The following is a 24,952-nucleotide window of genomic DNA, read 5'->3' as shown; positions in this document are numbered from 1 at the left end:
TAACAGCTCAAACCCACTGCTAGCAAATATTATCTGCTTTGTCCCATTACGTATCTCCGTCAGCCTCACAATTTTAAAACGTGTCTTCTAAGGAGTAGTTTACACACTCTTACAAAAAAATATTTCATTCTCCTCTTCAACTCACGTCTCCACACGACATAGCATAGAAAAGCTATGAGATGATATGGTGATTTTTCTCAAGGAATATGCTTCAAAGCTCATTTTGTTGCAGACTGTTGTTTGGCATCACATCTCAAAGGTGTGTTGCAGAGTGAACAAATGATATCAGGAAAGGGAGGAATTTCAACATATTTACTCCAGAACATATCAGTTACCAGAAGCATAGACCAGTTCATCTGCATAGTTTAAAAGTCATGAAGACTCCCAACCTCAATCCTCTTGAAAATGAACACTTACTTCATCGACCCCCAATCGCCCGACCCGACGATCTATATCCCATGTGCTTATGAGTCAACAAAGTAAGAACGGAAGCATCTCAAGCAACCAAATTAAAATTAAGACGACACACCGATAACAAAATCACAAATGATCAACTTCGTCGCCTATGCCTATCGAGCACAAAAATCTAGACGAGAAGGGTATGCTTTTTCACAGCTCACAGGTTTGTTACTCATCAATTCTTCATGATATCTTCAATTCCAATTGATCAATCCTCTTGAAAACCAACACTTACTTCATCAACACCCAATCGCCCAACATGACGATCTATATCACCCAACAAAGTGAGAATGGAGGCATCTCGAGCAACCAAATTAAAATTGAGACGACACTCAGATAACAAAATCACGAATGATAAACTTCGTCGCCTATGTTTATCGTGCCCAAAAATCTAGAATAGAAGGGTATGCTTTTTCACAGCTCACAGGTTTGCTACTCAGAAGCTCACAATTTCTTCATGATATCTTCAATTCCAATTGACCAATCCTCTTGAAAACCAACACTTACTTCATCCACACCCAATCGCCCGACCCGACGACCTATATCCCATGTGCTTATGAGCCCAACAAAGTGATAACGGAGGCATCTCAAGCAACCAAATTAAAATTAAGACGACACTCAGATAACAAAATCACGAATGATCAACTTCGTCGCCCATGTCTACCGTGAACAAAAATCCAGATTTGTTACTCAGAAGCTCACAATTTCTTCATGATATCTTCAATCCTCTCAGCAACTTCATCCATGTTCTTCTGCTTAACTTCATCCAGAAGCAGTTTACATGTAAGGTATCTCGGCTTTATATCTTGACCGACCATCTTCTCAAATAGCTGGTAAGCCCACTCGCACTTATTTGCTCTACATAGACCATGAATTAAAAGGGAATAAGTTGATATATCAAGACTCAAATGCTGTTTATTCATCATGTCATCCAACAACTTGCTCAAAACATTGTCCGTCTTTCCAGTTCTAAAGCAGGATTTGAGCAATGGGTAATATGTCTGGACATCAGGTTTACAAAGCCCTGATTTCTCCATCTCCTCAAGCAATTTCATAGCCTTCTGTTCTTGTGCACGATGACAATACATGGAAATCATAGAATTGTAAGTCGATGTATTCGGTAAAACACTCTTGCTCGGCATTTCTACTTCGAATACATGAATAGCTTCCCGTACTTTACCCGCTCTCCCTAATGTATGGATCAAACAATTATAAAACAGTGTATCGGGTTCACATCCAGCAGATTTCATTCTCTCTGCAATTTGCAAGGCTTCCTCAAATTCTTCTGACTTTGTTAGTGAACACATGATAGTAGTGTAAGTGATGACATTTGCTGGGCATCCTTGAGTATCCATTTCATCAAGCAACTCATAAACCTTACTAAATTTGCAATGACGACAATAGAATAGGATAATCGTCGAATAACTAATGACGCAAGGACGATAACCATGTCCTTTCATCTCTTGTAACGTCCAATGTGCCTCATCAACTCTATCAACTTTACACCAACCATGAATAAACATGTTGAACGTGTTGGCATTTGGGGATATATGGGACTTAAGATCCAAATATATCCGTCGAGCTTGTTCAACCCTCTTCTCTTTGCACAGAGTATCAAGCAGCACATTCATGGATTCAGTGTTCTTCTCCAACCCAAAGGTTCCCAAATCATCAAATATTCTCACAGCATCTTCCCATTGTCCAGCACCAGCAAACCTTCGCATAGCCTTAGCTAGAGTATTAAGCGTTACGAGCTGAGCTTCCTTCATTTCTTCTAGCATACCTTTCATCTTGACCATTTGCTTTGTTTTCCCCAATGTATCTATAATAACGTCATATAAATCTGGTGTGTGCTTGAATCCAGAGAGTGACTCTGCCCATCTAAAAACACCCAATGCAGACTTCCAATCATCTTTGAATCGTTGGAGCAATTTGTAAACAAATTCATGGGAGAAGTGTATGCGGTTACACGCTTGATCGTGTAAGAGAGACTGAAAAACTTCATCCTCGCTGCTACCAACCCGAACTTTGGAAATGATCAAATCAATATCAGAAAGTTTTGTCTGATATTCAGATTGTATTATTTGCTGCAAATCTCTACCTCTTATAAAAATGGAAGGTTCCAGCAGAGACGAAAAATTTGCAGAGGATACATGAAAATAAGCAAATAGTTTACAACGATCAAGAACACCACAAATTCTCTTAAGATTCTTCTGAAAACGCAATGACATGAAGCACACCAGCTGAAGAAAGTCCAAAATAACAAACAAACAAACAAACTTGGATTTATTCTTCCGCAACTAATATAACACAGAAAACTTCAGAATGGAAAAGTTTCTCTTGTTCTTGATTAAGTGAAGAGAGAAATTTCGAAGAACGGAGTATGCAATTCAGGAAGAATCTCACAGTTCAGAGAAAAGCCTTAGGGTCGAAAATCAGCAATAACCACAATTGATACAATCAAATCCACGCACCTGTGGAAGTCGTAGTCCAGTTTCAAGGAGCGTAGTGCAGGTATCTGATCTGCAATTCTTCACCAAATTGAAACGATAAAACAGCGAATTAAGAACTCATAATGAACGAAAACAGGAGAGGCAGTGAGGAGAAATGCGGTCAATCAGTCAGAAAGCAAATGAATTCTTTCAAAATATGGAATTCACGGACTAGGGTTTCCAATCCAGAAAAACAACTTGGACTCGAGTCTCGCGGAGAAGAGTAGGTTTCAGAGAAAATTGCGGCTAAACTCCGAGAAAGATGAACTGAGCAGCATCGGTTATTTAGCGTATTTAGAATCGACATGTCGTTTTATATTATATATATATATATATCAAAATTCAAATACAAATCTAAAATTAAATAAGTAAATATTTTTTAAGGGTTGAAAAACTATATTATAATATTAATTTTTTAGTTATCATTATAATATATTTTTCTTTATAAAATATTTTTGAATTTATTAGAACATTTTAGAAATTATATTAAAAAATAAAAATTATTTGAAAATAATATAAATATTTTATAATATATAAAGAAGGGAAAAAATTTCACTCAATAGCTTTTAACTTGACTACAGAGAATTGACTCTGTCTTCGTCTTCTTCCTTTGACTTTATTCCCTAATCGATACCGATGCTACTCTGATCAGTGTTCAGAAACATATTTGCCTTGTGAAAGAACCAAACACCTATTTACCGATAAAGCCTCCCTTTGACTTTATTCCCTAACCGATACCGATGCTACTCTGATTAGTGCTCAGAAACATATTTACCTTGTGAAAGAACCAAACACCTATTGATTAGTGCTCCGAAACATATTTACCTTGTGAAAGAACCAAACACCTATTTATCGATAAAGCCTACAAAATCTGACAAGGGTGAATGAGGTAAGATCAGTAGAAGTTCATATTCTTCAAATAGCTTATTTCTCTTATTTATTCAAATCAAAATTGATCGAGAGTCACGAACGTGCTCGACTCTCAGAGGAGAGAAGCAAACGAATCTGATCTCCACATATTCCGTGGTGGAGAATTCCTTGGTCCCAATCAAAATAAATGAAATAAGAAGTCGGGATCACGAGGAAGGTTTTCATGTCCCCATCCAACTCTGTGGACATCTCTAACATGGGTCATCCCAAATAGAGTAGAAAATTCTAGTTTACGAGGGAATAGAAAGAGGGCGGAGAGAATCAGATTGTTTTTTTAAATTCTCGTCCAAATATTTATTTATATTATTATTATAGTAGCAAATTGTTGGAATATTAAAATTTCTTATAAATTAGGTAGTTAAAATGAATTATTATTGTTTTTTTTAGGGACGTCCTGTCTCCACCATCCCCATAGACATCTCTACACTTCTTCGGGGCTTCCTATTTAAAATGGTCGAGATTCAGAAAGATAAGTATCATTAATTGATGTGTGGCACGAAACTTTTACTATGTAACGAAGCACAATTCCAATTACATTAAAAAAATAAAAATAAGAAAAATAAGACTATGGTTAACACCTAATCTGTCTCATCAACTATTGTTAGAAGCTTGTGAGTGGTATTTGCTAGGATTTTGGTATTGCTCATAGGATCTTCATCCTATGCAGTTGGTACCAGTTCTTACTGGATGATATTAAACTCATGAACTTCAGCTACCCTCCACTGTTTGAGAGTGACTATTGGATGATGATCTTCTCAAGAATTCCGCCACCAACTTTGAAAACGAAGAAGAACTGTTCTCGAGTAGTCGAGATGGCTTGTCGTATTCAATGACCTTCCCTGTAAAAACGAAACTCTTGTGCATTAGAATTGCAAGGAAAGTAGTACTATAACAGCTCAAAATCACCGCTAGCAGATAATGTCCACTTTGGGCTTTTTCCCTTTCGGGCTTCCCCTCGAAGTTTTTAAAACGGGTCTGTTATGGAGAGGTTTCCACACTCTTATAAAGAATGTTTCGTTTACCATTTTAACAACCCAAGCCTACCGATAGCATATATTGTCCTCTTTGGGCTTTCCCTTTCGGATTTCCACTCAAGGTTTTTAAAATGCGTCTGCTAGGGAGAGGTTTCCACACCCTTATAAAAAATGTTTCGTTTACCATTTGTAATAGTCCAAGCACACCACGAGTAGATGTTATCCTCTTTGGGCTTTCCCTTTCGGGCTTCCCCTCAAGGCTTTGAAAACACATCTACTAGAGAGAGGTTTCCACACCCTTGTAAAGAATGTTTCGTTTACCATTTGTAACAACCCAATCTCACCATTAGTAGATATTGTCCTCTTTAGACTTTCCCTCTCAAGGTTTTTAAAACGCGTCGGCTAGGAATAGGTTTTCACACTTTTATAAAAAATGTTTCGTGTGCCATTTGCAACAGCTCAAGCCCACCGCTAGTAAATATTGTCCTCTTTGGGCTTTCCCTTTCAGGTTTCCCCTCAAGGTTTTTAGAATGCGTATGTTAGAGAGAGGTTTCCACACCCTATTAAAGAATGTTCCGTTCTCCTCCCCATCCAACGTGGAATCTCACCATTACTAAACTACACAAGAACTTAGCTTACCTTCATCAAGAACCAAAACCAAATCATTGTCGATAACAGTCGGTATACGATGAGCTACGGTGATAACAGTACATCCTTTCGTCTCGTCTCGTATCGTTTCTTGGATTATATTCTCTGTTGCAGTATCAATGGAAGCTGTTGCCTCATCCAAAACAAGAATCCTACGCTTCTTAAGAAGCACTCTAGCTAAGCAAACAAGCTGCCGCTGTCCAACACTCCAATTCTCTCCACCTTCAGCAACTGCAACATTTCCCAACACCAAAACAGTATTCATGAGTAAAAGATAACATAAACTGAACAAGAACTTCAAAAAAAATGTCCCACCTGGTGCTTCAAGAACTGTTTGATCCGTTTTGAAGATCTCGGCGAACCGACACTTCCGAAGGACCTGAAATATCGAGTCAGTTTTACGATCACGTTAACTTTTCATTCTCTAAAAAGGTATTTGTAATCTCACCTCCCATATTTCTTGATCAGTATGTTGCTGCAAAGGGTCAAGATTTGTTCTCATGGTTCCTTTGAACAATGTTGGGTCTTGTGGAATGATACCCAGCCTAGACCTCAGATCATGAAGACCCATTTTAGCGATATCAACTCCATCAATGAGTATCCTTCCTGCAAAGGGCTCAACCATCCTAAAAAGTGCTTGGATTAACGTGGACTTGCCACTTCCTGTCCTGCCAACAACACCAATCTTCTTCCTTTTAGGGAAGGTACAAGTGATTCCTTTCAAAACCATTGGAAGATTAGGACGGTATTGAACATGAAGGTCCTCAAGTTCTATGTTCCCCTCCTTTGGCCATTCTGGCATTGGCCTACAATCATGAACCACCGGTGGCTCCTCAGAAGCTATGTTAGTAAACTGAAGAACTCTCTCAACAGATATCATTTTGTTCTCAACATTGCATAGATTCCATATGACCCAAGATTGAAGAACGTTTAAGTTTAAACCGTATGTGGCTGCTAATCCTGCTAAACCTGTAGTGACATAATAAACCAATGGTTAGGTGAGCGAATGGATAGCAGTTGCATCAATGGAGATAGCTAAAGTTTGGAAAGGTTACTTGGGTTGATAGCTGATCTAGGAAGGGTTACTAAGATGACAAGGACAAGAACGAAGACTGTGTCGAAAAGAAAATTGATTCGGAGGCATAACCATTCCATTGAAGTTGAGTTGTGGAAAACGATACGAGAATAATCATCAACTAGTTCGAGTATTTTCGTTAAGAAACGATCTTCTTGATTGAAACAACGAATGATAGTTGCACCTACAACTGTTTCAGAAAAGTGATGAAGAATTGGAGCTTTTCGAATCCCAACCATTCTAGCTAATTCTCTAGCAGTACTGATGTAGTATCCCTGTTAAGGAAATTGAGAACAGTTTAAGACATTAAACTTGATGATCTATTGTATATGATAAAGCTTACAGGACTTGAAAGAACAAAGCATCTCACATTGATGTGAGATGCTGCAGAATATGCAAATTCTAGGAACAATAGCTTTTTACTGTTTGTTCATTAGTGTAATAGCATATTTGTTACAATCCAAGTCCACCACTAGCAGATATTGTCCGCTTTGGCCCGTTACGTATCGCCGTCAGCTTCACTTTGGCCTCACGGTTTCCACACCCTTATAAGGAATGTTTCATTCCTCTTTTCAACCTATGTGGGATCTCACAATCCACCCCCTTGGGGGCCTAGCGTCCTTGCTAGCACACTGCTCGGTGTCTAACTCTGATACCATTTATAACAGCCCAAGCCCACCGCTAACAAATATTGTCCTTTATGAGCTTTCCCTTCCGGGCTTCCCCTCAAGGTTTTAAAACGCGTATGCTAGGGAGAGGGTTTAACCCTACTCCAACCAGTGCCTCACACCGTCCGGTAACTAGCTCTGATACCATTTGTAACAGCTCAAGCCCATTGCTAGTAGATATTATCCGTTTTGGCCCGTCACGTATCACCGTTAGTCTCACGGTTTTAAATGGGTCTACTAGAGAGAGGTTTCTACACCCTTATAAGAAATGTTTCGTTCCTCTCTCCAACCGACGTAACATCTCACAATATCTGCTAGCAGTGGGATTGGACACTATTGTAAGCTAAAAGAGGGAATATGTTCTTACCTGATACCATATAGAAATAGCGAGGACGACAAGGAAGAGGGGGAAAACATGCCATGCAACCTTGGACATCAGGATAATGATACTCAACAGCTGAATTAGTGCAAAGGCCAATCCTCCTAATCTATAAGGGATATCTGTATCCAAAGTGCTTTGATCATTAGATGACTGCATCACAAAGAAGATGAAAAGAGGGGTTAAAATGATTGATTCAGCGAAAGTTGAATAGAGAAGAAGATAGCAAACACATTGAGAAGGTATTAACTCTGTTAAGGATTTGGCTTGAAGGTTTGACATCAAAGAAAGAAATAGGTGCAGCAAAAATTGATGTCACCATTCCAAGAAACATCCGTTGTGCAGTCTCAATAGCAATGGTTGCCATCACAACGGCCCGGCCTAATATAAAGACGGAGCTCACGCCCGACATCAAAATGAAGATCCCTATCAGTTGCTCTCTGCTGACCTTGCCTTCTTCTTCTGTTGCCCAAGAAATCCAGTAATTGCTACCCATCTGAAGGATTTGAAAGAAAACTTGACATAGAAGGACAACAGGAACAAGAGTTCCTTTATAAGCCGACGTAATGAAGGTCGAGTATACGCTCCACTTTACACGACCTGTTTGAGATTCCTCTTCTTGAGTCCTCATAAGGTCTCCATTTCCAAGGGTCAGGGAAGAATTTTCATCTTGAGCTTCCATCTGACATGGTTTAAGATGAGGTTTATCCTCTTTGAATGGTTTAACTCCATTCAATGACTTTCTGTGTGCTGCAATGTGCCTAGCAAGCTCACCATTTGAGTCTGATATCAATTCTGCGTACTTTCCTGATTGAACAACATGACCATTCTTCATCACCTGCAAGCAAAAGCATGAGTTCCAAGTGATGTTTCATGGAAAGCAACAAAAAAAAAAAAAAAAAAAAAAAAAAAAAAAAAAAAAAAAAAAAAAAAAAAAAACTAAGCTGCTTGTCGGGAGGGAGTCCCATATTGGCTAATTTAGGGAATGATCATGGGATTATAAGTAAGGAATACATCTCCACTGGTATGAGGCCTTTTGGGGAAGCCCAAAGCAAAGTCATAAGAGCTTATGCTCAAAGTGGACAATATCAACCATGGTGGAGAGTTGTTATTCCTAACATAGTATCAAAGTCATGCCCTTAACTTAATTATGTCAATAAAATCCTTAAATGTCGAACAAAGAAGTTGTGAGCTCAAAGGTGTAGTCAAAAGTGACTCAAGTGTCGAACAAAGTGTGTACTTTGTTCCATGGACTCTAGAGAAGGAGTCGAGGCTCAATTAAGGAGAGGTTGTTTGAGGGCTCCATATGCCTCAGGGGAGGCTCTATAGTGTACTTTGTTCGAGGGGTGGATTGTTTAGGATTGTCGGGAGGGAGTCCCACAGTGGCTAATTTAGGGAAGATTATGAGTTTATAAGTAAGGAATACATCTCCATGAGGCCTTTTGGGGAAACCCAAAGCAAAGTCACGAGAGCTTATGCTCAAAATGGACAATATCATACCATTGTGAAGTCGTTATTCATAACACTGCTTACCAGAACGAGGTCGGCGGCTTCTATGAATTCCAAATGATGAGTAGCATATAAGACCGTCTTATCAGACAAAAGTTGCAAAAGACATCTCTGCATATCATCAAAGTTTCGTATGAAAATCTTTTATAGAGAGCATAAAAAGAAAGAACAACAAGAAAACATAGAAAGATGGCGCTTGCCTTGAACAAATGTGTTCCAGTACAAGCGTCCACGGCGCTAAACGGATCGTCCAGGAAGTAAACATCAGCATCACTATAGACAGCCCTTGCCAATTGAACTCTCTGCTTTTGGCCTCCACTTAAGTTCAGCCCCCTCTCTCCCAATAAAGTACAATCTCCATCCAGCCACAGCTTGATATCCTGGTCCAAAGCACAGCCTTCTAACACATCCCCATAAAAACGTTCATCAATTTCCTTCCCAAAGAGCACGTTCTCTCGAACCGTGCCTGATTGAATCCAAGCACTTTGAGGAACATAAGCTTTAGTTCCATGTACCTTCATTTGTGTTCCTGAAATCTGTGGAATCTCGCCTAGTATGCTACAAAGTAAGCTCGATTTTCCTGAACCGACCGATCCACAAACTGCAACCTTGTAACCCTTTGGTATTTGCAACTTCTCAGCAATGTTTATCGTCGGTTTAACGTTTAGACGATCACTGGCATCCCATGAATACTCTCCCACCTCTATTTCAACCATGATGTCTGATGAACTAGATGGAGGATAATAAATCTGTTTCCTTTGATCTTCTTCTCGAATGAACTCGTGGATACGGTCGAGGGAAACTTTCGTTTGAGCAATCATGGAAACTAGCTCAGGTAGATTATAAATCGGTTCTTGTAAGATCCGAAAAGTAGCTATGGCTGATAACACTGTGCCTGCTGTTAGAGAGACATTCATCAAAACACAAGTACCAAAAGTAACTACTGAAACTAAAGTTGGTGACACCCAAAAGAGAACTGCTATAACCGAGCATGTATAGAGGTATCTCTTCAACCAGCCTCTCTCAACGTCTCTAAGTTTCAAGATCTTCTTCAAAAACGTCTGTTCCCAAGAATGCAGTTTCAAGACTCTCATGTTTCTTAGAGTCTCTGAGGTCAATTTGATCCGGGAATCTTTCGCATCCATTATCTTCGAGTGTAGACTTTCTTGAATATTCGCCAAGGGCGTATTGCCCACCATTATGAATACTATGGCTAAGAGAGCAGTAATTGAAGGAGCAAGTCCAAGATTCATATAAAGGATAACAAGAGCTAGAACTACTTGAACAGGAAGCAACCAAATCTTGTGAATATACCAAGAGAAGTCCCCAATTCTTTCAACATCTACGTTAATCAAATTTGTTATTTTACCATTACTTGGACCAGCAGCATTTATAGAAACACATTTCTTGTAAATCATCACTGTAAGAGCTGCTCTTATCTGTATACCAAGACGGTGAGTGCCGAAATAGCATTGTCTTTGAGTAAGAGACTCCAATGTCTTGGCGAAAAAGAAGAAGAACGCAAGAATCAACCCGTCACGGTTGCTCAAGTCGTCGTCCTTTTGCAATAGATAGTTCACAAAATTGGTGATTAGAACAGGCCCCATAAACGACGCTAATGTGTTGACACCTGAGAAAAGTTTTGAACAAAGAAATTAGAGTATATCGAGACGAAATCAACGTGTAAGGAAGATCAATAGGGTACCTGCAAAGATTGCTGTTAAGACCAGGGGCTTCCATGTAGCTAGAACAATAGCTTTAGGCAAGGAAGACGATTCGATTTTCGTTCTCTCAATCGATTCTTCGAGCAACATGGAAGCATACTCGGCTGTTTCAGATTGAGGAACACAAGGAACATGAGCTAATTCAAGTTTTTGAATCCTTCCCTTTTTGAACAGAGGGTTCATCCATTGGAATGTAATTTGACTCCACAATCCAGGACTCACAAAACCACCATGATCTTCAGAAGAACAAACATTCTCTGTTTGAAGCAATAGCTTCTCAAGATCATTATGGTTCTTGGAATAGCTAACAGTCAGGGCAGTACAACAGATTATCAAACACAAAGTGAAGGAAGACCAGTCTACAATGGTGGGTTTTGGAAGAAAATGGGGGATTTCCATGGATTTCAAATGGGTAAGCAGGACAAGAATCAAACAACCTAAACCATAGAAACAAGAGAAAACCCACCAAACAATTAGAATCATAGGCCACGGTTTGCCTTGATGATACACACCATTTCTCCAGTAGATAGCAATAGCAGCAGCCAAACTCCAAGTTAAAGCAGAAATGGCCAATTCCCAACAAACAAATTTGCTATTCAAATATTCATAAACAGCAAAACCACAATACAAGAACGGAAGAACAGCATTAGAAAAGATTGTGATTCTGATCAGCCATTTAGATCCTCGAGCCGCTGCGTTTCTTAATCGAGGGTTTCCACATCGAAAATGAACCAAAACCCATATCGAAAATGCAAAAATAAACACAGCATTTACGATTACAGAAGCAAAATCCATGAAAACAGAGTCTAAAGATCGCCAAGCATTGAGAAGAACGTGAACAACAAGGAATGGCGGTTTCAGTAAGAGCAGCAGAAGAACAGAGTAATTTGAGAAAAGCACGTGGGTGTTACGAAAATGGCGAAAACTGAATCAAATATAAAGAATCGTAATGGATTTATCGCAGTAGCCAAGGAGCATGTTCTTTATATAAAGAAGAATCGCATTTAAAAATGGCTGGAACTCTGTAGCTTTTTGGACTAATCTTTGTCGTCCCCAGTTCATATCGCGCTCTCGACTGTGGAAACATTCCACCCGAACTTGCAACTCCAATGATCTCCTCATTATGGCTCCATTCTGTGAATTAATTGTGGTAAATTTTTCTTTAAATTATTTAAATTTAATAATATTCCAATTTTAAATTATTCTTCCCACTCCAAATAAATTATTATTAATATCATACTAAAAAAAGTTTTATAACATGTTCATAGAATCACAGACCAATTTGGACTACCCGATCCAAATCATAAATGTTAGGTTATGTTATGTTTTGTTGGTTTCGGTTGAGTTGAATTCAAGTTGACTCGCGATTGACATTTTTTTGTCGGGTCAACTCGACCCTCTCATGGCTACAATCAAACCCGACCCTACTTTACTTATATGATCCAATTCTCTGCTTTTGTGTTGGATTATAAACTCTAGTTAAGTGGTTCGAGTCACCAATCTTATAGCTAAAAAAAATTTCAAACCCAACTCATTAAATATTCTCAAAACTAAAATTAAAAAATAGTAAAAAATAAAATTTTAAAAATAATCAAATTAAATAAAAATAAATAAATTTATGAAGTGGACGACAATAAAATAAAATTAAAGTAATGAAGAAAATGTATAAAATTAATTAAATTGGTTTAAATTCTTGTTATTCAAAATTTCAAAATTAAAGTTAATTTATAAAAAAATAAAAAAAATAAATAAAATAAATAAAAAGAAGAAAAAAAATTTGGTTAATGGAATTAGAAAAACTTTATTCACAAAAGGTTTTAGTTACAGCCACGTTAATTTTATCGAATCCCGCGCTCCAATGATAATGTGCCACGTGGATTACCGGAAACTGATGACGTAACGTTAAGTTCTGTGCCAAGCGGTGGCTCCGAGTCGCCAACCTCCTCAAAGCGGGTCCGGTGATTGACCGAAGACCTGCTGACGTGGGCTGCAAGCGTAAGCCTCACTTACGGTTTAAATCGGAATTTTTGGAAAAAAAAAATTAAAATTTTTTAATAATATCTATTTTTTTAGAATTTTATCCAATTTTAGAAACTAAATTTATTATTTCAAATCATTCAAATTAGTTTTTTAAATTAAAGTTACATTTATTAAATTTATAATTTAATTAATTAAATTACTATCTAATTCTTAAAATTTTAATAAATTTTGTGTTTAATAAATTTCTAAATATCTATTAAATATTTAATTTATTTGACATTTTTTTTTAAATGCATGAACCTATTGAACACAAATTAGAAAATTTTGAATTATATTAAACATGAATTTAATTTTTGTCTCAAATGGTACAATTTTTTTAATACAAAATTTTGACTACAAAAGAAAAAGAGAAAGAAACTACGATTACTTTTTCTTTTCAGTTCCGATAGGTTTATATGAGATGATTTATTACATTCGTACCCTAAATGATGAACTAGATAATGTGAGGTCGGTCTGCTGTGATTGAGATTACACGTTTAAGATCTAGAGATGCAGTGGTTATAAGGTCGTGCCTCACTTTTATGTGTATTATTGAGATAAGCTTAGAGGAGCTGGATAATTTGACACCAATAGTTGAGATAAGCTCATATGAGCTAGATGATAGTGACACTAATGGAAGAATAATTTATAGTTGAATGTGGACGTGACACTCAACTATACTCTCTATTTTCGAATAGGGATTTACATGAGTCGGGTTAGGTCATGTTGGTTGAACTAGTAAACCCAATCCAACTCTACCCTCTATTTTCGGGTTGGATTCGAGTTAGGTTGTTAAAAAAAATAAAAGTTGAAAGAAGAGGATCACTATGCGAGTAGGGAAAGATGATCGATATGCAATAGGAAAAGATGCATAAGCCATAAGGAGTGCGACTGACAACTAGCGACACGAGGTGAACGGTGATAGCGATAGTGTGCTCACTAACTCACTACGTTGAGCTAGGAAGAAGAGTACAAGTAGGTACTGTGCGTTGACTCGATACTTTACACACTGAACTCATACCCAACCCGAACCGAATCATATCCTAAAAAATTAATTCAACCCCACTCGAAATTCTACCTAACCCAACCTAATCCTTATAGTTTGAGTTGGATAATTTTCTAATAAGTTAATATATTAAATATAAAATTTTTAAATATATTGCACATGGAAGTTTTATTTATTTATTTATTTATTAAGAATTTATTAATATAAAGTATAACGTGTGAACTTGGACATTTCCTTTTTTCTTTAATATTTATTCAATATATTGGGTTATTTAAATATTTAATTATTAAGATAACTTTTTAAAAAGCTATATTACACGTGCACCAATTCCAATAAATCCAACATCCTTCGTGGATGAGTTGTTGCCTTTTATTAAAAAAAAAATAAAAAAAAATAAAAAAAATTTAATATAAATATTCTCAAACAAATTAACATGTGAAAATGGGATAATGTTTATTTTAAGTAATTTTTATAATTTTTTTATGTGTCAAAACTTTTAATAACTTTTTAAATCATATAAATATTTTTGAAATACCCAATTTAACCCTAATCGATTAAGAGACATACTATGAATCGATACCACATTTAAATGAGAGTGATCCTAATAATACGAGAGCTAAGAAACCGATAGTCACTATTTGTACTAACAAGATACAACTTTCTTTCCGGTGGCTCGATTATATGAATTTTAAAGTGAAACATGCTAAAATGACTCTTAGAAGAAATTTAAAACAAGCTTGTAACTCGATCGTGTTGCAGTAGATGCAGGAGAATATTAGAAGCATAGTAATTAAAATTTAAATTCTAATTCGAATCGTGGGTATAAGCGGTTATATAAATGGTAGCCGTGATTAATAACGATAAAATTCTATTATTTTTTTTCTTTAAATCAAAATTTATTATTTATTAAAAGTTATTAGGAAACCATTCACATCAACTTGGAAAATAATTATTTGTGAACAAAAAAACAACTATGCCCATTTGCACCCAACAAAGAAGACCAAAATAAGACATTAAAAGTTTATACTAATTTATTTAAATAATATATTTTTTTAAAAAAATATTGAATAATCTACGCATTAAAATATAAAAGTTTATTCGAGTGTGAATATAAATATCGATAAAATACTCACAAACAAACAACTCCGGGGATATTTTTTTTCAAATAATTTCTCATTAGAAACCAATCCAATCCCAACAGTGTGAGTTGGACCGGAATCGAATAAATGAAAAATGAATGAGATTTGTGAGATTTCACATTAATTTGAGAGCGAAACGAAATATTCTTTATAAAAGTGTGGAAACGTCTCCCTAACAGATGCGTGTTAAGAATCGTGATGCTAACGGCGATACGTAACGAGCTAAAACGGATAATATCTTATAGCGGTGAATTTGAGTTATTATAAATGGTATAAGAGTTTGACACTAGACGATGTGTCAATGAGGACGTTGAGTATCAAAGCTCGACACTAGGCGGTGTGTCAACGAAGACGTTGGTCTAAGAAGGTGGATTGTGAGATCTCACATCGGTTGACCGAATTGAATTCGTTGTTTCATAAAAAAATTATTTCAACTGAAAAAATTTAAAATTGGATTTTATTATTAGTTCTTTTAAGGTTTGAGGATGAACATGAAAACGACAAAAGACAAAGACAGTGACAATGTGTATGCCATTTTGTCAGATTCTTAGTCACCTTCCTGCCACTTCAGCCATGTCAGCCACCTGTTTCACACTTACTCCAACCATTTTATTCCACGTCATATATCTTTATTTTATTTTATTTTTTAAAAAAATTCTTTGTACAAACCATTACTCCATTTTAAAAGTTATTGGTTATTTCAGTTAACTAGTTGGATTGACCCGACAAAAAAAATGTCAATTCACAAATTGAACCAATTTTTTTATTTTTTCAAAAACCCAGTTTAACTCAAATCGAAAGGAAAAAAAAAAAAAAAAAAACTAACCCAACCCAATTTTTATGAGGTGTGGTTCACATGAGTTGAATTATCAGATCATATGAACTAAGAATGTTTGATTAATACACCACACCTAAATGATGTAAAAATGTAAAAGTTATCTTATTTATAATCAAATAAATTTCAAAGACATGGACATAGTAATAAATGAAAATAACAATAAATAGAAAGATACCTATAGTAATAATAATTTATTACTAAATATCCTTAACACTCCACCGCAAGCTAAGCGTCGGATTTAAACAAACGTGAAGCTTGAATCTGAAAAATTCAAAGAGGTTGAGAAACACTTTTCGTGAAGATGTCAACCTGTTTCAAAGGAGGCGCTTTCTTGGCCATCAAGAATTGCAGAGGGATCGCCGCTCAGCGGCGACGCTGCCTTGGCTTCGGTGAGAATATGTATAACCCATGAAGAGGGATTGTGTCGCTTAGCGACGATGCTGCCTTGGCTCTGGTGAGAATATGTCTAACCCCAAGAAGTAGAAGAGGAAACCTAGAGCAAGGGACAAAGACAATGTTGAAGTCGGAAGAGTCGCCACATTGTGCAAATGTGACAATTTTGGCGAGAAGGGTCGTCAGAAGAGTCGCCACATTGGGCGAAGGAGGCAATTTTGGCAGGAAGGGTGGTGGCAACTTGGTTGGCGAAGAGGCCAGTGCAGCACCCAGATTCCGAAGGTAAATCTCTGCAAAAGGTTGATGGGTTTGTTGAGATTCCGTATATTTCTGAAGAGAAGAGGATCTTGAGATTAGGGTTTCTGTGAAGGATGAAAGGTTGATTGGGAAGAAAATAAGAGAGACTATATTGGCCAAGGGAAAAACCGATTGGTTTGAAAAATGTGAGGTTGTATGTACTGACGAAAGGTGATTTGGAGGTCAATAGGGTGGAGCTGAAGAGTAATCAATCGGCTCTGCCTACGGCAACCATGAAGACTGCCCCCTGCGATGTCAAAATCAGCAAAGGTGGTGAAGAAAGAGATTAGAGGATTCAAAAGCTGTTGAAAAGCAAGGATCAGGGTTGTTAGACCGAGAGGGTTTTGATACCATAAGAATGTTTGATTAATCCACCACACCAAAATGGGTGTGAAAGTTATCTTATTATAATCAAATAAATTACAAAAATATGAAAATGGTAATAAATAGAAATAACAATAAATGGAAAAATACTTATGGTAATAAGACAAATATAATATATACGATAAACTATAATTTATTACTAAATATCCTTAACATGAACCCTCCCGTTCAAAGGTAGATTATACGACGGAATTTTAAAAGTTGAAAAATCGAGGGTGTGATTCGAAATAATTGTTACCGTTCAAAGGGTACATTTGGTAATTTTCCCTTCTAAATATAAATAAGACACGTAAATTAAACGATTAAAAGTATATTAAACATTTTTATAAAGTTTAATTTTGAAATATATTTTAATGGTAGGTGTAATGTATATATCTAAGCTTAGGAAAATATTGGAACAAACATAATATTTGACACGTCACTATGACCCTTAAAATAAAAACTCTCCTTTTCCAACGAAAAAACAAAGAAAATTCCATCGTCGTCTGCCGCCGCCGCCGCCGCCGTCGTTGTCCGGCGCTGCTAAAATTTCCACCACGTGTAGTCAACAAAAACCACCACCGTTGACTTCAATCCCTCGTTTACTTCTCATCTACAAAGTCTATTATCTTTGGAAATTACCTAATTTTAACAAACTTAATTCAATTAAATTAATTATCTAAATGGGTTTGGAGACGAGACGAACACGACTCTCCACAATAGTATGATATTGTACACTTTAAGCCTAAGCTTTCATGGTTTTGCTTCGGCCTTCCTCAAAAGGCTTCATACCAATTGAGAGAGTATTCTTTGTTTATAAACTCACGATCATTCCCTAAATTAGCCGACGTGGGACTTTCATCATCTAACACCTTCTTTCAAACAAAGCACGCATCCCTTTAATCGAGGCTCGACTCCTTTGGAGTCTTAATCATTTTTTACTGCTTTCGAGGAGGTTTGACTTCTATTTCTTTTGGAGTCATTTGTTCGATGTTTGAGGATTTATCAATCTATTACCACGACTAAATTTAGGGCATGGTTATATTTTTCGTTTCCATTTTTGCCCTTGATCCTACCTAAATCCCGATTTTACCACGTCTCATATTCTCATATAATATTAAATTTTGAATTTTTATAAATGATGTTAGAGCATATATTATATTTTTATTTTTTAAAAAATATTATTAATTTTAATTTGATTAAATCAGAGAAAAATTTGGAATTTGCTTTAAAAAAAAAAGGGTGGGGCCCATTTTGGCAGGTTCCTGGTGGCTCAGAATTCATAAAGATAGGGTTTTTAGTAGACCAAATTTGACTCTGACGTGGACAATAACAGTCAAAGTCGCATCCCCCGACAACCTTTTTCGTTACCTTCCTAGGAATAATCATTTTTAAATATTTATTATTTTCAAATTAATAAATAAAAAATATATGTTTTAATTTAAATTTTCAAAAAATACACTTAAAATAATAATAAAATAAAACAGTTAGTTTCTCTTTTATTAAATTTTGAATGAAAATTCGTATTTTACAAAATGATTTTAAAATTTCGAACGTTCATTAATATCTAACGGTTATTAACGATTATTAACGTTAGTAAATAAACGAAAATAATTTATTTACGTTTGGGATAATTTTGGCTAAATTAATAAAAATACATTTAAAGTTTGTATTTATCTTTAAAATACTATTAAAATTTTAAAATTTTTAATTTTTTTATAAAAAAAAATCTAAAAAATACCAGTTTTAGACGTTACTAGGTTATTAATCATTTTTTTAAACGAAATACCCGTTCACAGTCCATTTCGTTTAACAATCACGAGTTTTTCTCAATTTCTCTCGAAATATTAGTCATTGGATAACTCCGAACCACTTTTTTAGAAATAACGTCCGAATACGATGCGTATAATCTTTTCTATAATTTCAACTCGATTAAATTATTCCTTTAGAAGAAAATAGGGATATTAAAAAAAAAATTCAATAATTCGAAAAATCAATCGATCTAATCGAATCTATACAATTTGGGTTGGATTACAAACTTATTTGGGTTGGGTTGGGTTGGGTCGGGTCAAGGATTTCTTTAAATTTATATTGGGTCGACCGACTCTAATTTATTATCCAATAATTTTTTAAAACAAATTTGAACAATTTTGATGATAATTTTTTATTTTGAAATTAATTTGTAATTTTTAATTAAATGTTGAATTAAACGTTCCGATTATATGAACAAGATGTATCATAAAAATAAGAATTTCGACACATGGGATGTCCTAATGATACAAACGAGATATAATATAAAAGTAAGAATTTCGACAAATAGGATGTTCTGATGATATGAATTTCGACGAATGAGATGTCCTGAAAATATGAACAAGATAAACATAAAAGTAAGAATTTTGACATATGGGATGCTCCGATGATATGAACGAACTATTTAACGAAAATTCGATTCGATTTACAACCTGACCAACTTGAAATCAGGGTTACTACTCAATCCAACTCTGTTAAAAGGATTATTTAACGTCTGTTAAAGATGTTAATAATGTCTTGTGACCGATAACCTAACCCAACTCAACTTGAAATTAGAGAGTTGAGTTATTTAACGTCTGTTTTTAAAATTGAGGGATGCAATCGGGTGTACATAAACTATTTTCATCCATTTATAATAATGGTAAGATCATTAAAAATATATATATATTAAATTTTAAAAGCATTTATAAAAAAAATTATAAAAAGTTTTCAATGTTAATATATCGACAAAAATTGTCTATTAATATAATATAGATTATCTCCAAATTTTTTAATGGTTCGGGTTCAAGGTTGAAAAGTCTTTTTAAAATTTTTAAAAGTATTTATTAGTAGCAGTGTTCATATGACCCGATAATTTTCATTTGCAGAATGACTTTTTTTNTTTTTTTTTTTTTTTTTTTTTTTTTTTTTTTTTTTTTTTTTTTTTTTTTTTTTTTTTTTTTTTTTTGTCGCGTCTACAAGTTCATATCATGCAGAATAAAGCTGACCCGGTCACTAACTCCCTCATATAAGGCTCATTCGGACTCGGAGCATACGAGTCTGTCATCAGCTACGAGCTACAAACATTCATTCAAAATTACGAAATTAGATTCATGCATGCACATTAATTTTTCCAAATTGCAATTTTAGGTTGAATTTTTAATTTCTTGCCCTTCGAATGAGTAAGAGGTTCGTACAAGTTCTCGAAGAGTCTTTTTCTCGTGGGCGTTTATAAAAATTAACTTGATACTTGGTGATGAATCTTGAGCCTTGCGATTTCTATATGCTTTCGATCTTGATTATATCATAGAATTAATACGACTCTCGATTCATTAAACATCATCCAATTCTCAACTCAATTTTCCNNNNAAACAAAATTCTACAAAAAAAAAAAAAAAAAAAAAAAAAAAAAATTAAAAATCAATTCATATCGATTATTTTAATCGAACTTTTATTTATTATTTCTGTCTGTCACTAAATCTGTGACAGAATATCAGTTAGTATTGAGTTCTTGATTCTTTCTAGGACAGAATATCAGTTAATATAACTTTATTGGAGAAAATGAAGCGATGTAATTGGGTGATCAAAATCATATTCACTTTGAAGAACATAGTTTTCGACCGTTGAGATGATCATCTTCCAGTTCATTCTTTGAACATCTTCGAATCGAAAATAAGAACGTATACAATAAAACCAAGAACGAATTAGTAAAGAAATAATATTGTTCTATTTCAGAACCCGAACAAATCTAATACTGTATAAATGAAGAACTAAAACCTATTCGAAATAACATTTTATTACATTCTAGGTTTTGAAAACGAGAAACAGTTGAAAGAATTGAGATCCACGGTTTGATGGTACGCGATAATTTCGATTCAATTCCTTCAAATTGAAATTTATAATAAGGTACGGGTTTAATTAAGAACCCGTTAAAAAAATTGTAGTAATTTAATCTTGTTATCGATCATAACAAGAACATCGTTGTAAAATTAGAACTAAAAAATATTATTTATTTATATAAAATGTTGATAACATTTTATAACTTAATTTATTTTATTTTGAATAAACTTAATTAATTAATTGATTTTATTTAAAAATTTATTATAATTAATTATTTAATTATAATAAATCAACAATAATTTTTTTCAATATATATAAATTTTATTTTTACAAAAAAATTTAATAATGGTTAATTTTCTAAAATTAAATAATATAATAAAAATATTTTATTTATATAAATTTTTGATAATTTTTTTTTCAAATATTTTTTTTTGTTAAAGCTATCATCAATTTCAAAACGAGGGCAATTTGGGAAGAAATGGAGCGGGCTCACGGCCTCACTTTGTACCGTTAGAGGCGTTAACGGAACATAACGGCTCACGTTTTTAAAAAATATTACCGTTGGTTTCTAAGAATATCCATATTCCAAACGGGGAATGAGCCGTTGCCTATCCACTCAAGATTGTCTCTACGAGACGAACCCTTGCTCATCATTTTACACAGCTTTTAGTCGCCCCTCCTGCAAGTTGAAGCTCTCAAATCTTCTCAAATCCACTTGTTTTTCTTTTCATCGATTCGATTTCTTCATGATCTTGATTACCCCTTGCATTGATTAAAACCCTAGATCCGCTCCTCGTCTTAGAATCCAAGATTCAGGAACAAATCTTACTGTTTCTTTAGGTTAAACAAAATTTGAAATGGCTTCAAAAACAGCTTCCAAAGACATTATCACTCTTCGCGGTTCTGCAGCGATTGTCAGCGAGTTCTTCGGTAAATTATGCGCATTCTGAAACCCTTCTGATTTCAATTTTCTGTTTAGTTCGTTCGATTATCGATGAATACTCTTGGCTGATTTGTTGTTTTTCGTTTTTCTTGAAATTGCTCATTTAGGTTATGCGGCAAATAGGTATGAATATTGATTTCGTTTTCTGTGCCCTAATTTTCATTTTGGAATCATGTAAATGTGCATTTTCTCACTTACAAGCGGTGTGGATTTTAAATTTGTAGCATCCTCTACAATCGTGGGCTTTATCCGGAAGAAAGCTTTGCAAGGGTGAAGAAATATGGACTTCCAATGTTGCTTACTCAAGATGAAGGTGTTAAGACCTTCATTTCTAATCTAACTGCTCAGCTTTCTGGTAAGTACCCTTTCTCTAAATGAAGGATTCGCACTGTTCAACAGTTCAGTATCGTTTTTTTCCTTCAAATTTATTTTCAGTCGATCAGATTGTGGTTTTGAATCATGAAATTGGTTTTAGAATGGCTGGAAGCTGGGAAGTTGCAAAGAGTTGTGCTCGTTATAATGAGCAAAGCCAATAATGAGGTCCTTGAGAGGTGGAACTTTAGAATTGAAACTGACGGAGAGGTTGTAGAGCAAGGGTAATAATCTCAACCAAAAACTTCTCCTCCCTTTCATAAATTTCTGGATTTTGCATTGATTAGATGAATTGTTGCAGTGTGTCGAGGGAAAAGAGTGATAAAGAAATAATGAGAGAGATCCAGGCTATTATGAGACAGATTGCTTCAAGCATCACTTACTTGCCCTGCCTAGATGAACCCTGTAAGTGTTGGCAAACTGTACCATTATGTATCATTTATTACTTTGGGGATTGGTGTGACATGATATTGTTAATTATGGCCAGTTCTAAATCCATGGGATGTCATGTAATTTCCATCATGATCCATGGCCAGTTATAATGATTCATGAGTTTAAATGACAATTTCTAGGCCACATTCTGAATCGGTAGGATGTCATATGAATTTTTTCGTCATTAAAACATTACTTTTATAGCCACTCTGAACATAACTTGAATAGTTAGCCATGTGTCTCTTTTTAAGGGATTTGAGTTCTAAATCCCCAATGTCTAAGGCCGGTTCTGAATCCATGGGATGTCATGTAGTTTCCATCATGATATCATTATCATCATGCAAGTGTTGCTTCAAGCATCATTTTCTTGTCCAACCGAGATGAGAACCCTACATTGGTTATTTTCAGAGGATTGGCGTTTTCATCATTAAAACATTACTTTTATAGCCACTCTGAACATAACTTGAATAGTTAGCCATGTGTCTCTTTTTAAGGGATTTGAGTTCTAAATCCCCAATGTCTAAGGCCGGTTCTGAATCCATGGGATGTCATGTAGTTTCCATCATGATATCATTATCATCATGCAAGTGTTGCTTCAAGCATCATTTTCTTGTCCAACCGAGATGAGAACCCTACATTGGTTATTTTCAGAGGATTGGCGTAACACGACGATTGTTAGGCCGCAATCTGAACCAATGAGATTTGAGTTCTATAGTTTGAATAGTTAGGTATGTGTGTGTGAGATCCATCCGTTGGAGAAGGGAACGAAACATTTCTTATAAGAGAAAGCCCAAAAAGGACAATATCTGCTAACGGTGGGCTTGGAGTGTGTCATTATGGGATTTGCATTCTGATCTCCCTTGTTTATATTCTAACACGCAATCATTAGTTCATAATGATTCATGAGTTTAAAAGATAATGTAGATGTGTGAGATCCCTTTTGCTTGTTGATGATAATCACCATGATGCTCAATCAAGTGTTCTCTGATGTTTTGTTGTCTCAGGTGTATTTGATGTGTTAGCATACACTGATAAAGATCTAGCAGTTCCATTTACTTGGATCGAGAGTGACCCCAAACTGATTGCTAATCCACAAATGGTGAAGCTCCATTCTTTCGATACAAAGGTGAGCAAATGGCATAACTCATTTTGTTCAGCTCACCCCTGCAAGCAACCAACTTAAACATTATAAATGGTGTTGATGCAGATTCACAAAGTGGACACTCTTGTTTCTTACAAGAACGATGACTGCGATGACGAGTAAGAACAACTCCTCCTCCTCCCTTTTCTTGAATTTGTTGTTAGTTTTCTGGATCCCTCCAACCCGATCGCTTTCAAGGTGGCATTGTGAATCTTTTATTCGCATGTTGTATTGTAATATCAATTAGGATTCCACCTTGAACGGTTGGTTGGTTGGTTGGTTGGTTGGTTGGATTGTTTGTTTGTTTGTTTGGTATGACTTTTTCATTATAAGAAAAGAGATGTTTCTACCGACCAACCAAGTCTTTGTGATGAAACATCCACACAATTTGCGAAGAAGAATAGAATTAATCGGCCAAACCAATGAATCCATTTCTTGTAAAAAAAACTCCGGCCATCCATAATTAGAAACTTTCCCAAGTCGTTTTATCTTGAAAACACCAAAACTTTGCCATCCATAATTAGAAACTTTCAAAACTTTGCTGATGAAAGGCGAGAGAAGTTGTTGAGAAAGAAAAAGAAAAAAAAGAAGGAAGAAAAGGAGCTATGAATGTAGATACTGGCCTGTCATGGGCAGATCAATGGGATAACAACCCTGACCCAAACCCTCCACCGTCATCGGCGGAAAATGGGAAGAAGAAGAACATATTTAAGAAGAAGAAGAAGGAGAAGGAGGAGGGGGGATCCTCCTCCTCCTCCTCCTCCTCCTCCTCATCGGAGAAGAACATATTTAAGAAGGCAAACTTGAAGTGGATAAAGGAATTGCGAAAGAAATCTGAGAAATCTTGAAAAACAGAGCCTTTTACTTTCTTTCTTCTTTCTTCTTTCTTCTCAACGTTGCTTCTGTTATTTATTTATTTATTTAGTTCATTTTCTATCATTGAATTGAGATTATAAGTCTGGTGTGCAATATACTTCTGAATCTCTCTGTTTCTCTAATTTTGTTTGTTATGTATTTTGTTTAACGCATAATAGATTTAGAACTTGATATATTAGGATTTAAAAAAAAAATAATTTGAAAAATGAAAAATAATTTTTTTTAAAAGAATAATAAATAGGAAAAAAATTACTTGTGGGAGCCGGATACCCGAGAATCCTACCCAAAATAAAGAAGGTCTCAAATAAAAGGAGAATTTTGCAGGAATAGAGAATAAAATAGGGAGTAGCATGGGCGGCATGGATGATAAAAGGAATCACTAAGTACAAGGGATAATATTTGGATTATTTTGTTGATCGATTATGC

General features: G+C 35.3%; 3 protein-coding genes across 3 annotated transcripts; 1 reads left to right on the top strand and 2 right to left on the bottom strand.

Moving 5' to 3' along the window:
- Positions 1-130: 130 nt before the first annotated feature.
- Positions 131-3,228, bottom strand: LOC111466381 (pentatricopeptide repeat-containing protein At3g04130, mitochondrial-like). Its single transcript, XM_023111003.1, has 2 exons — positions 2,934-3,228; positions 131-2,702 (listed from the first exon to the last, which is right to left on the bottom strand). Exon 2 carries the CDS (start codon positions 2,688-2,690, stop codon positions 1,158-1,160), a length of 1,533 nt encoding a protein of 510 aa, XP_022966771.1. The 5' UTR covers positions 2,691-2,702; positions 2,934-3,228; the 3' UTR covers positions 131-1,157.
- A 1,128-nt stretch (positions 3,229-4,356) lies between these two features.
- On the bottom strand, positions 4,357-11,966 carry LOC111466379 (putative ABC transporter C family member 15). Its single transcript, XM_023111001.1, has 10 exons — positions 10,840-11,966; positions 9,335-10,764; positions 9,159-9,245; positions 7,876-8,463; positions 7,614-7,778; positions 6,559-6,853; positions 5,952-6,472; positions 5,819-5,882; positions 5,495-5,734; positions 4,357-4,720 (listed from the first exon to the last, which is right to left on the bottom strand). The coding sequence occupies exons 1-10, from the start codon at positions 11,651-11,653 to the stop codon at positions 4,590-4,592; spliced, it is 4,335 nt and encodes a 1,444-aa protein (XP_022966769.1). The 5' UTR covers positions 11,654-11,966; the 3' UTR covers positions 4,357-4,589.
- A 9,398-nt stretch (positions 11,967-21,364) lies between these two features.
- On the top strand, positions 21,365-24,479 carry LOC111466640 (mitotic spindle checkpoint protein MAD2). The gene is made up of 7 exons (XM_023111367.1): positions 21,365-21,692; positions 21,813-21,828; positions 21,930-22,060; positions 22,181-22,301; positions 22,379-22,482; positions 23,514-23,635; positions 23,717-24,479. Exons 1-7 carry the CDS (start codon positions 21,620-21,622, stop codon positions 23,771-23,773), a joined length of 624 nt encoding a protein of 207 aa, XP_022967135.1. The 5' UTR covers positions 21,365-21,619; the 3' UTR covers positions 23,774-24,479.
- Positions 24,480-24,952: the final 473 nt, after the last annotated feature.

This window comes from Cucurbita maxima, unplaced genomic scaffold, assembly GCF_002738345.1.
Source record: "Cucurbita maxima cultivar Rimu unplaced genomic scaffold, Cmax_1.0 Cma_Scf00031, whole genome shotgun sequence".
Lineage (NCBI taxonomy): Eukaryota > Viridiplantae > Streptophyta > Magnoliopsida > Cucurbitales > Cucurbitaceae > Cucurbita > Cucurbita maxima.
Note: the sequence above shows the minus strand (reverse complement) of the source record. Positions and strands in the feature narration are given on the sequence as shown.

Bases quoted from the DNA above. Each gene is read 5' to 3' on its own strand.
- LOC111466381 (XM_023111003.1), bottom strand. From the start codon at position 2,690: ATGTCATTGCGTTTTCAGAAGAATCTTAAGAGAATTTGTGGTGTTCTT.
- LOC111466379 (XM_023111001.1), bottom strand. From the start codon at position 11,653: ATGGATTTTGCTTCTGTAATCGTAAATGCTGTGTTTATTTTTGCATTT. The intron at 10,765-10,839 runs GTACCCTATTGA...AACTTTTCTCAG, and splicing joins CTTAACAGCAATCTTTGCAG to GTGTCAACACATTAGCGTCG. The intron at 7,779-7,875 runs GTTAATACCTTC...TTTGTGATGCAG, and splicing joins CAAGCCAAATCCTTAACAGA to TCATCTAATGATCAAAGCAC.
- LOC111466640 (XM_023111367.1), top strand. From the start codon at position 21,620: ATGGCTTCAAAAACAGCTTCCAAAGACATTATCACTCTTCGCGGTTCT. The intron at 22,483-23,513 runs GTAAGTGTTGGC...TTGTTGTCTCAG, and splicing joins GCCCTGCCTAGATGAACCCT to GTGTATTTGATGTGTTAGCA. The intron at 23,636-23,716 runs GTGAGCAAATGG...GTGTTGATGCAG, and splicing joins TCCATTCTTTCGATACAAAG to ATTCACAAAGTGGACACTCT.